Below are 14,445 nucleotides of genomic sequence, written 5' to 3' on the forward strand. Positions count from 1 at the left end.
ATGCAAATCCGAAAGTGTAGACGTTGACACCAGACTTTTCTTTGTCGTAATTGGTTTCACCTTTGTCGGTGTTTCCATTATTTTAATTTAATGGGTTCATTCAGGAGCAGTTAACGTCCCACTGAGCGCCCACTTCCTCTGCACTAAAACTAGGACATACCACGGTCAATTTTGGAGTATTTTCCAATAAATTAAAAATCATTTTGTGTAAGGATGTCCCCAATCATGTGCAAGTAAACATTTCTGCTCTACACTTGATTCTTATTGAATGGAGTCGTTATTTCCAGACGTGGGGGTCAAAGGGCCTTGAGTACACGGGCTTCACACCTTTTGCTAACACCGCCATTAGCTCCTTTACATTCGCTGATTGGTGATTTACATTTGCGACCAAATAGCATCTTTACTGCTGTTTACCAAAGGCTCTGGGCCCATTGAGGACCCACCATCCCCATTTGATATAAAAAGTGGAGCATTTTGAGTCGGTGGTCACTCCAGCTTTGAGCAGCAGTCGGAGCGTTACCAGGACGACAGCCCGGATATGATTCTCTTGTTGATCTTCGGTTCTTTGCTGTGGTCTGCCGCGTCACGACCTTCACCAAACTATCTGAACCCTTACAGCGAGGAGAATGAGACAGATGACCCGGAAGAAATGAGATCCGCCGCTATTAAACGACTTTTGGAAGTTTTTGGCATGGAGGATCCCCCTTCCATCCACGGACACAAGCAGGCTCCTCAGTACATGCTCGATCTGTACAACACTGTGGCGGATGTGGATGGCGTTACCAAGGATCCTTATCTTTTGGAAGGAAATACAGTGCGTAGCTTTTTCGACAAATGTAAGTGTTTTTTTTTTTTAACCTTTTTAAAATTGAATGGCTGTTTTGTCTATTTGCAGCAGCATCTAACATTTTGATTGATCTTATTGCAGTGCGCAGTGAGCAAGTGGAGTTCAGCTTCAACTTGTCTACAGTGTCCAGGGGTGAGAAGATTCTTACAGCAGAGTTACATCTGTTCAAACTACGACCACAAGCCACCCTCGCCTTCAATAGACACCATTTCTGCCAGGTATGGACCAAAACACCATGTACAGTAGATATGTGCAGGTTTAGCTGTGGATCAAAGTGCCAAATTTGTATTCCAATATGGTTGTAGGTAAAAAGAAAAACTTGTAATTTAAATTCACAAATCTTTCACTGTATCAGAATAAGAATCAGAAATACTTTTATTGCCATTGTCAGTGAACACAGCTCACAAACTAGGAACTTACTTTGGTGCTAAAGTGCAACATAAAAACACTGAATAAAAACAAATAAGGGTATATAGGGTATTGCATTACTATCAATATTTTTTAAAGACTATAAATTATTTGTTAGGATTGTTAGGATGGTGAATAAAATGTCTTTGGTATATTTTTGGATTCAGGTCAGTGTATATCAAGTACTCGACACCAGCAAAACCAACAGCACACAGGACAAGAAACTCCTGTCTTCTCGGCTCGTCCCTGTACACTCCACTGGATGGGAGGTGTTCACCATCACACAAGCAGTAAGTACAAGTCCTATTCTAATGATAACAATCTGAAAACAAAGAAAAAGAAACAGTATACCTATGAAACTCATTGAAGAGTTTTACTAAATATCTGTTGTTCTCATCTAGGTACGTTCTTGGATGATGGATGAAGGCAGTAACTTGGGGTTGCACGTGGTGGTCCGGACCCTAGGGGGCAATCCGTTTGACATGAAACTAGTGCGATTTGCTTCGGGGCGAAACCACCATCAGAGCAAACAACCCATGTTAGTTCTCTTCACCGATGATGGGCGCAGGTCCACCAGTCTAGAAAGCAGAGGTACAGTCTTAAAAGATAATTACTGTATAATTACTACTTTTAAATAATTTTGTGTGGTATATATATTTATTTAGTAAGTGTGTGTATGATGAGATGGTCAGTATAAGATTTTAGTTTGTTGTTTGTCAGTAAATGCTCCATAGCTACCACAATTTTTAAAAACTTACTTAGTCCCCTCTTATATTAGCAAGCACTCCCTCTTGTGTGGTTGTTAGTTAGCTGAGAACGCATTTTTGTACAATTACCTAAAAACTAGTTAAAACTAAATTAATTGTGAAATGTTTAACTTCAATCTTTATTATTATTATTTTTTTTCTTCAGATTTTGATAATGCAGCCACTTCCAACCTTCCTCAGTCGTTCATGTCCGGCTCCTCCTCAAGAATCGCCCGCTCCGTGGACTACTCAGAGGAGAGCGGTGCACCCACACCCTGCCAACGCCACCCTCTCTACGTCGACTTTGAGGAGATTGGCTGGTCTGGTTGGATCATTTCTCCACGCGGCTACAACGCCTATCACTGCAAAGGCTCCTGTCCGTTCCCCTTAGGTCAGAACATGCGTCCGACCAACCACGCCACCGTTCAATCTATTATCTACGCACTCAAGTTGCTCAAAGGAGTTGAAATGCCATGCTGTGTGCCTGATAAGCTGTTTTCTATCAACCTACTCTACTTTGATGACGCAGAGAATGTAGTGCTTAAACAATACAATGATATGGTGGCAGGAAGCTGTGGATGCCATTAACATCAATTGTAATATGGGCCAAATATGGACTTTGTATTATATGTAAATATTCTTAAATTCTAATATATGGCAGTGATGTAAGGGCTGTAACAGATGTAAATATGTAAATTTTATTATCACAATTAGAATAAATGCTACTAATGTGTTAAATAATGTTTTGGATTTATTTCTAATTTATGTAGTAAAATGGACTAACCTTATGCATGGAAATGAATAAAGAAATGAGACAGTTTATTGTAGTTGAGTTTTTATGGCTTCAGTCCTTTGAGGAGGAGTAGCGCAATACACAGTAGCTGGAACACAACCTATTTCAGTTTCAATTTTTGACTGCAAAAAAGAAAGTTTATTATTTTAGTCATATCTGTCAGCACAAATGGGTATATTTAGACTCTAAGCACAAATGTAACCTTTTTGGTGGAGGTTCATTACCTGCTCATTTCCTCCGGTGCTTACAGTGTTGGATGTAATGTAACTTATCTATCTCTATGGAGAAAAGCAGCTGACACCAACAGGCGAAGTTATACCTGCAAGAGGTGACCCCACTCACGCTAAGAATGTGTGTTCTTAAGGCATTTTCTGCTATAAACATTAACACCTGAAATTGAGTGTACAAGTGTAAGTTTCATGCCATACTGTGGAATATTACAGGAAAAGCAATACAATTTCTAGTGCACCTAGTTTTACATCATGGCTTTGGTTTTATTCTTCTGGTGGTAATGAAATAATTATGTGGAGCAATTATGCCGGGCTAAAACAGTTTCCTCCTATCAAAACTCTATTTGCGGTGGACAAAGGCCCCCACCACACAGAGTAACCTGAGCGTGCCAGAGGCGTTGGCCATATTCGAGTGGCACTAAATGGGGTTGATGGCACTTGGCGCGCTGCTGGACGGCTCCCTCCTCTTTGTGCAAGGGGCTGCTATTCACAAAAGAGAAAACGATGAAATACATCCTTTATAATGAGCGGCATAGTGCCCAGCACAGCGCGACACCTGATCTCCTCTTTGGCTGAGGTGACTTTGGTCCATGTATTTCATATCTGCTATATCCTCCTGGCTCCAAACACGGCTCTGAAGTGATGGATCCAGGACTGAGCAGAGAAATGAAATGGGGAACAAACAGACAATCTTCACAGCGCAGCAGCTAGACGCCTACCAGGTCAGTGACCATGTTTACAGTATGTAGAGCCAGATTTAGACTAGTGCCAAGATTATTAACATCTTTTAGTTCATAATATTAAGAACATTTTGAGTAGTTTTATTAAAGTTGCTGGTAGTAACTTCATATATTCATTTTTTTAAGTGATAGCTTTTTAATTTTATTTTCATATTTATTTATTTATTTCAATTACATTCTCAAACATCTGTGCTGTTTTTTCTGTTTTTAGGACTGCACTTACTTCACAAGAAAAGAAATTCTCAGGTGAGGACATTTTACAATTTGATACATCCACTTTTTTTTTTTTTTTTTTTAGTTTTTCGACTACAATACAACAGTGCAACCCTAACTGCCTTGGGTCACCTATCTTTCAGTGACATAAACAGCCACCTTTATTTACCACATGATGTGACAGTTTCAAAAGTTTTAAAAGTGATTTTTGACATAGTTGGTTTAGTAAATTTGGTTTTGTTTTGTGTTCAATTTGAGGTGTTAAATACTTAAAGATGCAATATGTACAATAACGTTTTCTGGTGGAGGGTCCACCATCTGCTTGTCTCCATGGAGATATTATTGCTTCGCATAAAATGTTCATAACTACATTTATCTCTTATTTTAATGGAGACAAGCAGGTGACACCAGAAGGCCAAGTTAGAGGTCAGTAACTGCAGTGGGAATGTGTGTTTTTCAAAGTATTAATAAAATACAATAAAAAAGATCTGTAGTTAAATAACATATAAAGATAGACCAGAGCAGGGTTGTCTCTCCACACACTCACACAAGTTACTCGTCTCTAAGTTAAATGCCAGTCAAAGCAATTACATATCCATAGAGGCAAGCAGGTGGCGGGCTCTCCATAACAAATATTGTTGCAAAAAGTAACTCTATCCTAAAGCACATATTCTGACCCTCTTCTCAATTGCAGACTGTTTTATCGGTACCGTGACCTGGCTCCACAGCTCGTTCCTCTCGACTACACCAATAACCCAGATGTGAAGCTACCATACGAACTGATTGGCAGCATGCCCGAGCTGAAGGTAGGCCCACGGTCCCGCTCCCCTGTGTCACCCTCATGCATTATTCAGCCCTCACTAATCGACAGGATTCATTCAAAGGCCGTATACTGTATATGTTACCTGAGGCTCTGAGATCTAAAGAACGCCAGAGGGTCCCAGGGGTGCGCTGTCTGGAAATGCCTTCATTATATGGCTCTTTAAGCTCTGGCAGTGATGGGAACAGGTGCGTTGGGCATGCAGGATAAAAAAGGGAAGGTTAGGATGGGTAAAATTTTCATGTCATGTTTATATAGACACTCTTGCCAGAGTATTCAAAAACAGTATGTACAAGACAAAATTGGAATCGAACCACCAACCATCCGTGTGAGACCACGAAAAAGGAAATAATTAAATGCATAAAACATGAGGTACTAAGTATACAAAAGAAGAAGAAAAGAAGACACTGAATCAGAATCAGAAAACCCTCTGCTGTTCATGTCAGTGAAGAAAATTCACAAGTGATGAATGAGCTCAAGTGATATGGTGCAACATAAACATCAAAATGTAATAAAATATCAACTATCAGGCATGCATAAAAGAAGGTTTGAATTTAAAAAGTAAATATCAGTACAATACAGTACAATATGAACTGAACAACACATAGATGAAATATTGTTGAAGTGAGTTGTTTAAAGCTAGGGTACCTGATTTTCAAACTTTAAAAGACAAAAGTAGCTATTTAAATCTGTCCAACTAGTCCCTACCTTTTCCAAACCTTTGGGCACATCATTAGTATGCACTAGAAGCAGGGGGGATCACCTTTGCACAGCCAAGCAGCTTTAAAATGTTTTTGATGTTTTCTCTAGATAGAGACAGTGTGTAATGGTCTAAGTTCTGCTTTCACAATTAACTTTCTGGAGGGAGGGGGGATTTGCAATCTAAGAGAAAAAAGTGTTATAAAGTGTCCAATGAGAGAGAGGAAGAAAGTGTTCTTGTGGCAAGAGGTTCTGGTCCAAATGCCTCCTGTCCGAGGGGAGGGGCTCAAACATTCCATGCCCACGGTGAGTCCTGGAGATGTACAGGTCCTGGAGAGACAGGAGGCAATGCTCTGCAGATGATTCCTACCTGCTTGGCCCTTCTGAAACTGAAACTGCAGTGATTATTATATTTCAACAAATGGATATTAACAAATGCATATTAACAACAATAATTTCATCTGCATCCTTATCCATCAAAAGTATAGGCCTATATGTCTAACTATTGTCAGTGTAATACCTTTTTATTGTTTTCCAGGACAACCCTTTTCGACAAAGGATTGCTGAGGTTTTTTCTGAAGACGGTGAAGGAAACATGACCCTGAATGACTTCTTAGACATGTTCTCTGTGCTGAGTGAGATGGCTCCACGGGACCTCAAGGCCTACTACGCATTCAAAATATACGGTACAACAACATAAGTATTCATTCATTCATTCACTCACTCATTCACTCATTCATTTGGTATGATAAAAATGTGATATTCAAACACTACATGACTGTATATTTATCAATTTAATAAATTTTAGATATTAAATCTAAAATTATATCCATCAAAGTTCTGTTGTATTTCATATAAAGAAATTATTATAGAAATGTCTAATCTAAAAGGCTATTGTCAAACTGTTAAAAAAGCTCCAAAGCTAAACATAGGCAACACCTGAAACAAAACAAGAATATGCAATACATTAATTCATTTTTTAATAAAAAAAAAAAAAGAAACAGATTAAGCATGAAGCCGCCAAGTGAATTTCTCCTTGATGAGATCAATAAAGTGGCATCTTCTCTTAACAAAGACAAGATGAGTGACCTCAACCAGTGACCCCTATGTAAAGGTAACGTAAGGGCCGTGGAGTCTTAAGCACGACAGCGTATACATGGCTTGGCATAAAAAATTCAACAGGTCTTTATACAGTCCAACACAATGAAAAGGGACAGTTTGTTTGGTCCACTGTGGCTCTAATTAACAGCTGCTGACAGGTCAAAACACGTCTAAGAGAAGCATTATCATAGGGTGAATGCAGAGGTCAGGTGGACAAGTGCGCCGGGTTTAGTTTAAGTTTAGAGGACTGTGCAGCAGAAGGAATTCAGATTATTCTATAAGCCACCTGCCAACGGAGATAGTATTGATTTGTCTGTTAATGCTTTGTCTGCAAATAGATTAATGCTCAAAAATAATAATAATAATCTTTCCTGTTTTCTAAGGTCAATGTAATGTTGTGCACTGTCCTTGTTCAAATAAAAGCATACCATACCAATAATAATATTCCGCGTTTTACTTAAATCCATAATATGCAAATTATTTTCTCCAAATAATAAAGCATGTTTTTTCAATATAGATGTTTTTATTGCAATGAAAAACAAACAAAACATGTGTCCTTACTGTGAGTGAGCTTGCTTTTCCATAAACCTAACTCTTATTTAGCCTGGAGTAGAGCCTCCTCCTGCTTGTTTACATGGAAATATTGTTCCTTTGGCTATAATATTCCACAGTATGGGATAAAACATATCTCCATGGTGAATGTTCTGAAGTATGGTTTTAACTCACACTGTGCTGCTTCATGGACCTTCAACCACATGTACACAGTATGGGGCTCTTAGAACAGAAGGGAATGCATTCATTTTAGTTTTATTAGAAGCTGGGATACCTGCAGGTCACATGTGTTCCTTATTTAAACATATAGCTAGTCAGGTCTCTTTCTCTGTCAGATTTCAACAACGATGACTTCATCTGCAAGTCTGATCTTGAGAAGACCCTGAACAAGCTGACACGTAACGAGCTGACAGAGGAGGAGGTGCGGATGGTTTGTGAGAAGGTCTTGGATGAGGCTGACCTGGACAATGATGGGAGGCTGTCTCTGGACGACTTCCAGCACATGATCCTCCGAGCACCCGAGTTTCTAAGGTAAAAAAAACACACACCGGTCAGTACATTTAGGTGTATTAATACTTTTCAAGCCTTTTCTACTAAACAGAATGGAGGTGGATGGAAGTAAAATTCCCACTCTTCCCACTTTTGTCTGAAGGAGGGGGAGGGATCAGTCACCTGCTTGATGGCATTAAATGTATCTGTCTTGCTTTGGTTAAATTACAGGTGCATTTATTTGTCAAAAATACCTTAAAACATGCTTCTTATTGTAAGCACGCAGGCTTGTTCACAGATCTGACCTATAAATGTAAATTGGCCTGCTGGTGTCTCCATGGGGATGGGCAAGTTTAATGCCATTCGGTGGAAGTTTCTATGATCAAAGAAATTTCATGATTTTTCAGTGCCTTAATAGAAATACTTTATTTTTAATTTCTTCTTCTTTGTCCTTCTTTGTCCACAGCACCTTCCACATCAGAATATAAAGGATCCCAAATCTCAACTTATATAGTTAATCACAAACTCTTCGAGGAAAACCAAAATGTGTAGATTTTGAGAACATTTTCAATAGATATTTCTGTATTAAAGTATTAAACTACTGTCAAAAGGGCTTCTTGTTTTTTTTTTGCACTCACACTGCACTTAAATGTATTGCATTTTGACAAACATGACTATCATGCTAAAGGCATATTACACGGCTGTAGACTTTTATCCTTTGTAGTAAACCAAGATTTGTGTTAGTAAACATTTATAGGTATAAGGTTGTGTATGAACAGCAGCAGAAAGGACTGATTTAGCTATTTTTTTCTTTATTCATTAATGTCCTTGAGACTATTGCCCAATTTCAGTCAACTAATGTTTTGAGTCATAATTCACACATATTACGTGATACACCACCTATAAAAAATATAATCAAAATCACACCATTTAACTAAAATATGGAGCAAATGTGTTCTTGAAACCATGTCTGGTCAGTGCTTTTTTAAAAATTTTGCCTTCTACTTTGGACCACAAGTTTACTCAGGGCACTCTAAAATGGCAAATTATTCAATTAAACAATAATAATAATACATAACACTTATATAGCACTTTTCATGACACAGACACTTCACACAATTTACGACAGACAAAACAGAAAAGAAACAAATAAAAGGAGATGCAGTTATTTGAGGGCAGTTTTGAACAGATGAGTTTTCAGGGTTTTTTTTTTTTTTTAAGATGCTGAGTGTGAATGAGTCTCTGAGTCAACAGACTCATAGTTGGATCCAGTTGGACATTTTTTTCAAGGCACACCTGGCAATACCTCAAAGTACACTACGGTCCCATATCACACGGGTTGAAAATCAAGGCATGGATCGTTGCAACCATTTGTCAAGTCGACTACGGTCAGAGAATATTATTTTCTTGAGCGTACTATAACAACAACATAAAGTATCTGTAGTGTAGTTTACCTGTCCATCCATCATCAGGTGGAAGCGGCAGCCAGCTCCAGGTCAGGCCTCATTAGTTATGAACATCAACAGAACATTTGTATTCATGTATAAAAGGCTCCAGTTACATCAACGATAAAAGGAACAGCTTGGAAGCTTCTGCAGGGATATGTTACACAGGAGAAGGATATAGTGAAAGCTTAAGGTCAAATGACTGCCCTAGAAAAAGTAACACATAAGAAAGACAAGCAAATGTACATTTTTCTGACAAGTGTGTGTAATTTTGATTTGTGATTTATGTTTTCTCAAATGAAGGTAATTTCCAGTGTTCATTTTACGAGAGAAGACTGAAATATGAACTGATAAACAACAATCATGGTCTTCCTCCTCCTCGCCAGGCCCTCCTCCACCCCCCTCCCTCCTCCTCGCCTGGACGATTTTTCTTGTTTTGTCTGATTTTTCCTGTTGTTTGATTTTCCTGTTTGTTTTTGTGTGTAGGCAGCACGGTGGTTGAGTGGCAACACTCATGCCTCACAGCAAGGTTTGGTTCGATCCCCGGGTTGTCCAGGCCTTTCTGTGTGGAGTTTTGCATGTTTCTCCCTGTGTTTGGATGGGTTTCCTCCGGGTACTCCGGTTTCCCCCATCAACCAAAACATGAACGCCCTTCGAGACAACTGTTGTTGTGATTTTGGGCGTTACAAAAATAAAATGAATTGAATTGAACCTAACTGACCATTCAAATTGTAGTTTTTAAAGTGATTAGTCTCATTGCCTAAATGAAAAAAGCTGTGCATTTTAAAATATTCTTATTTTATTAAATCAAAAGTACATATATCTACAAAGAGTAGATACATTTCGATATGGGTTTACAAAGTACAGTACAGTTTAGGTAGATCTTATTGTCAGTGTGGTATTTACAATGTTGCTCCCCCTTTGTACTTGACAACCGATAGAAAGACAGTTATAGTTATGACTTAAGATTGAGAACAAGAGCAAGTTGATGAATTGCAATAAAATAATGGTTTAACAAAAAAAGGAGGATTGCAAATGATAAAACATATCCCCTGGCCTGTACTATGATGAAGGTACCTGAACAGATTTATAGTCCTGATCAGTGGGATTACAAAGTTGGCAACTAGATTAACAGCAATTTTCCAGATTTCTACACAAATTCAGAACACATCCAAAGCATTATGTTCTAAATCTTTAATTCAAATTCTTCTCTGAGAAATAATAGGAAGCAACTGCAATTATTATGTAATGCAGTAGTTAGGACTATTATGGACAATTTTGAACTATGTGGACAATCCATTAGAAGGCTATAAACCCATAGCTAAACCCTCATTTAAAATTTGACAAAAACAGGTTTTCAACTCCATTCAGCTATAAATCTTCATTATTTGGACAGGCATTATTAATTAGTTATTTCCTTCCTCCATCTTTTGACAGGCATAGAGTTAACAAAGTCATTCAGCTTTGTAATGCCAAAACGACCTTTCTCTTCATAGCACAATATAGTTCTAACTTGCTCTCACATTTCTGAAGGCTTGTTGCTACACCACTGCAAATCAATAACTCTACCAACACCGCTTAAATATTCCTACTTTATGATTTATGCGAGTTTTAACCTGCACAGGTGTCACAATGCAGTCCTGCCTTTGCCTCAGAATTAACAACAAACATCCCATACATTAAACTGTACAGGTTGAAATAAATGACTATAATAGACAGAAAAATGCACAGGTCCATGATTCACGATGCATAGCTCACCAAAGACTGAACTGACGTGTTAAGACAAATGGTTGTATAGTGATGAGGTCCCAAATAAAACAGACAAGAGCAAATTTCCCATTGACGTTTGTGCATTTAAGAGCTTAATAATTAAAGAAAAGAAAAATATTAAGACATTTATATAGCAAATAGTTTAGGTTCAAAAGACAGGCTGAATACTGACTTGTTTGTTTGGGTGGTCACATGTTAGAGCTCCTCTATTGTGCCACCTAAAGCCGCAAAAAAATCTATGCCAATACTAATACAATTGTTCTGAAGCCTTGGGTTTGATTAATAAAATACAAATTATACTTTGGCAGGACAGTAGTAAAAAAAAAAAAAAAAAAGTATATATATGTTAAGGGTGCCATGTTCATGGGTGATGCAGTATACACAGACTAGGCATAACAATATGACCACCAGCTTGTTATTGGTCATCATTGTTCGTCATGTTATGTCATGCATTATGACCGACTGCAGCCGCAAATAAGCTACTCTGAGCTACAGCGGTTTTACTTCTTTCAACTACTCTAAAGATCCTGACTGCTGCAGACCAGGAGCTCTTCATTCTAATCTAATCACCACAATTTTTTGAGTGGGGTATTTTGTAAATGAATACCAGGACAGTGGATAAATAGCACAGCAAAGATTATCACGTTTTTAAATATGTGCAATAAAATTGCCTGAAACACTCCCAAGTATATGCGATCATCCCCCTTTGCTCCTTTGCTAAGACGCTCATTGTTGCACTACACTTGGCACAGACTACACAAACACAGGTAAAGTGCACAGCTGCGAGGAGCCTGAAGCAGAGGCCTACAGTGACTTGAATGTTTGTCAGAAGAGCAGAGACTTCATTTAGCTACACACAATCAGAGCATCTCAATTTTTCTGTCAATGTCTTTAAGGAGTGAAAAGTTTGAACTATGTCTTATTGCAAATAACTGAAACTGTTACAGATAATTTTCAATGATTATAATCCGCTTCGCTTAACTGAACTTTGAGCCATCCGTCTCTGCCTGACCTATATCACATACTAAGGGAAAGAGCACTAATAAAAATAGATACTACATTTATATTGAGATCCCACAACTGCTATTTGCACTTTCCCTCTCTCTAAATGAGTCAACAATGTGCCTGTGCAATATGAAAACAAAGAATTGCCTGGTTTCAATGCTGTCAACTCTTAGGACAATGTCATATATATAGTCCACAGTTCAGCAGTTCGCCCCTGTGAATCCTGTTGGAAGAGAACTGTTGCTGGAAGCTTAAAAAGTGGAAGAAACAGAAAGTGCCCCGTGTTTTGGACAAGGGGACAGACCGTGGATGGAGGACAGGAAGAAGTGCTGAAGCGAGCACAGTCTGTTACAGTCAAAGTCCAGCTGCAGAGACAGAGCCCCGTCAGAGACAGAGCCCCGTCAGAGACAGAGCCCCGTCAGAGACAGAGCCCCGTCAGAGACAGAGCCCCGTCAGAGACAGAGCCCCGTCAGAGACAGAGCCCCGTCAGAGACAGAGCCCCGTCAGAGACAGAGCCCCGTCAGAGACAGAGCCCCGTCAGAGACAGAGCCCCGTCAGAGACAGAGCCCCGTCAGAGACAGAGCCCCGTCAGAGACAGAGCCTCAGAGGAGGGTGCAGCGAAAGAAACTGGTCTTTTTCTGCGGCTCCGAGATCTTCACTCCATGACTGCTGCCCTGGGGAGTATTACCCTCCTGAAACATGCAACAAGTATTTGGGTCAAGATATACAGAACTAGAGCAGACATACAGAGAAACAAGCACATGGATGAATATAAAGCTGATTTAGGTTATAATTTAAAAAAAAAAAGGTGACCTTTACCAATTTTGAGTCCATTTTTGTTTTGATGTCTCTGGCGAGTGTCAGAAAGGCCTAAGGACAACAGAAAGAAACACAGAAGGTAATACATTCTGCATCTATATGCAAGTATAATATTATTTATTTAAGCAGAGGTTTACTCACATTTTCCACATTAATGTTTGCTTTCGCACTGGTCTCCATGAATTTGATCCCATATTCTAGAGCAAGCTGAAAGAAACATTAAATCTTTGAGAGATCTTTAAGAAGTTTTACTAATTTTCTCTGATCAGGTGGTACTTACCTTCTCTCCTCTGTCTTTGGAAACCTGCCGCTTGTCATTGATGTCACACTTGTTCCCAAGAACCATCTTCTCAACGTCAGATGATGCATGCTGCAAAAGAAAATAAGACACGATAAAACACAAATCTCATTCTGCCAGTGATCTCTTTTATGAAAGCATCACACCTCTTCTATGTTCCTGATCCAGTTCTTGATATTTTCAAAGGACTTCTCATTGGTGATGTCGTAGACAAGCATAATGCCCTAAAATCAAATTATAATTTAATATAATCACCAAGGGTGGTGCTGAAACACGTACCTAGCAACATGTTGTAATCACTCACCATTGCTCCTCTATAATATGCAGTTGTAATAGTTCGGAAGCGCTCCTGTCCTGCTGTGTCCCTACATAAAAATGGCAGAACATCAGTTAAAATGCATAGGCAGTGTTTATGAATGTTAAGTATACAATTAACCACCTCAATATTGTAACTTTAAAAAAAATAACCAATTTAGGAATAAGTTACTTGGATTTAACATAATTTGTATATAAAAAATAGGATTATGTCACATAAGCCATTTAAATGCTGCCTTACCATATTTGTAATTTTATCTTCTTCCCGTCCAGCTCTATCGTCCTAATCTTAAAATCGATGCCTGTGGGGGATACATTAATATGCAGGTCAGAGGAAGCATTAGCGTTAGCCTTATTTCATTGTTGTACATCCGGTGTTGTCGTAGTACAAACTGTAAACCAAAGCAGATTAATGTGCCACGGAAACAATGAAAGCGTCGATAAAACATTTACACCACTGCTGTATTAGTAAGATAAGCTGCTTAGCTTTGAATCACACTTTCAGTTTTATGCCAAGATGTGGAGAGACTCATGTGGCTAACTGCTAATGCTAGCTGTCAGAGATGCTACAGTTCACCGGCTTTGTGTCTCTAAAAAAATATCCTCTATTACTTATCTACCTATAACACCTTCACATAGACTTATAGATGTGTCTGAACGTCTTATTACACCGAGATTACGTTTGAAATGACTGTCTTTTTGATAGCGGATGTTAGCCACGCAGCAAATAGACCGATCCAGTTACAGAAGTCATTTGTAAACAGTCAAACCCGGACACCGTTTCTGCTTTAAAAACTCACCTATCGTGGAAATAAACGTGGAGTTGAATGCGTCCTCTGAAAACCTGAACAGGACGCAGGTTTTTCCCACGCCAGAGTCGCCAATTAAGAGTAATTTGAACAAATAATCGTACGTTTTCGCCATACTGGATATTAATGCGGAAATCCCGCCCGGCGAATGTGTAACTGAAGAAGACAAACTCATCTGTGGCGCTCTCTGTGGGACTGGAATGTCACTGCAGGGCTTTTAAAAACTTACTGAAAATAATAATTTATTTTTTATTATTATTCCTTCCTGATTTGAAGGAGACATTATATGTATTGCCGAAACACCTAAAAATGCATTTTTATGTGAGCGGGGTTGTTTCTCCACAGA

The 14,445-nt window shown here is 38.8% G+C and overlaps 3 protein-coding genes across 4 annotated transcripts; 2 read left to right on the forward strand and 1 right to left on the reverse strand.

The window, feature by feature from the left end:
- Positions 1 to 494: 494 nt before the first annotated feature.
- Positions 495 to 2,735, forward strand: admp (anti-dorsalizing morphogenic protein). The gene is made up of 5 exons (XM_033983030.2): positions 495 to 836; positions 929 to 1,065; positions 1,423 to 1,545; positions 1,657 to 1,846; positions 2,168 to 2,735. Exons 1-5 carry the CDS (start codon positions 539 to 541, stop codon positions 2,587 to 2,589), a joined length of 1,170 nt encoding a protein of 389 aa, XP_033838921.1. The 5' UTR covers positions 495 to 538; the 3' UTR covers positions 2,590 to 2,735.
- Positions 2,736 to 3,695: 960 nt separating this feature from the next.
- Positions 3,696 to 8,126, forward strand: LOC117385628 (calcium and integrin-binding family member 3). 2 transcript variants are annotated; one of them, XM_033982924.1, is made up of 6 exons: positions 3,696 to 3,746; positions 3,976 to 4,010; positions 4,672 to 4,783; positions 6,035 to 6,182; positions 7,485 to 7,680; positions 8,105 to 8,126. In XM_033982924.1, the coding sequence occupies exons 1-6, from the start codon at positions 3,696 to 3,698 to the stop codon at positions 8,124 to 8,126; spliced, it is 564 nt and encodes a 187-aa protein (XP_033838815.1). The 2 variants fall into 2 exon arrangements, with proteins under 2 accessions (XP_033838815.1, XP_033838816.1); XM_033982925.1 differs by lacking the exons at positions 3,976 to 4,010; positions 4,672 to 4,783.
- Positions 8,127 to 9,864: 1,738 nt separating this feature from the next.
- LOC117385838 (ras-related protein Rab-8A-like) lies at positions 9,865 to 14,272 on the reverse strand. The gene is made up of 8 exons (XM_055228803.1): positions 14,091 to 14,272; positions 13,532 to 13,592; positions 13,280 to 13,340; positions 13,122 to 13,199; positions 12,958 to 13,047; positions 12,819 to 12,884; positions 12,678 to 12,728; positions 9,865 to 12,550 (listed from the first exon to the last, which is right to left on the reverse strand). Exons 1-8 carry the CDS (start codon positions 14,212 to 14,214, stop codon positions 12,461 to 12,463), a joined length of 621 nt encoding a protein of 206 aa, XP_055084778.1. The 5' UTR covers positions 14,215 to 14,272; the 3' UTR covers positions 9,865 to 12,460.
- Positions 14,273 to 14,445: the final 173 nt, after the last annotated feature.

The sequence above is a fragment of the Periophthalmus magnuspinnatus genome, chromosome 17 (assembly GCF_009829125.3).
Source record: "Periophthalmus magnuspinnatus isolate fPerMag1 chromosome 17, fPerMag1.2.pri, whole genome shotgun sequence".
Classification (NCBI taxonomy): domain Eukaryota; kingdom Metazoa; phylum Chordata; class Actinopteri; order Gobiiformes; family Gobiidae; genus Periophthalmus; species Periophthalmus magnuspinnatus.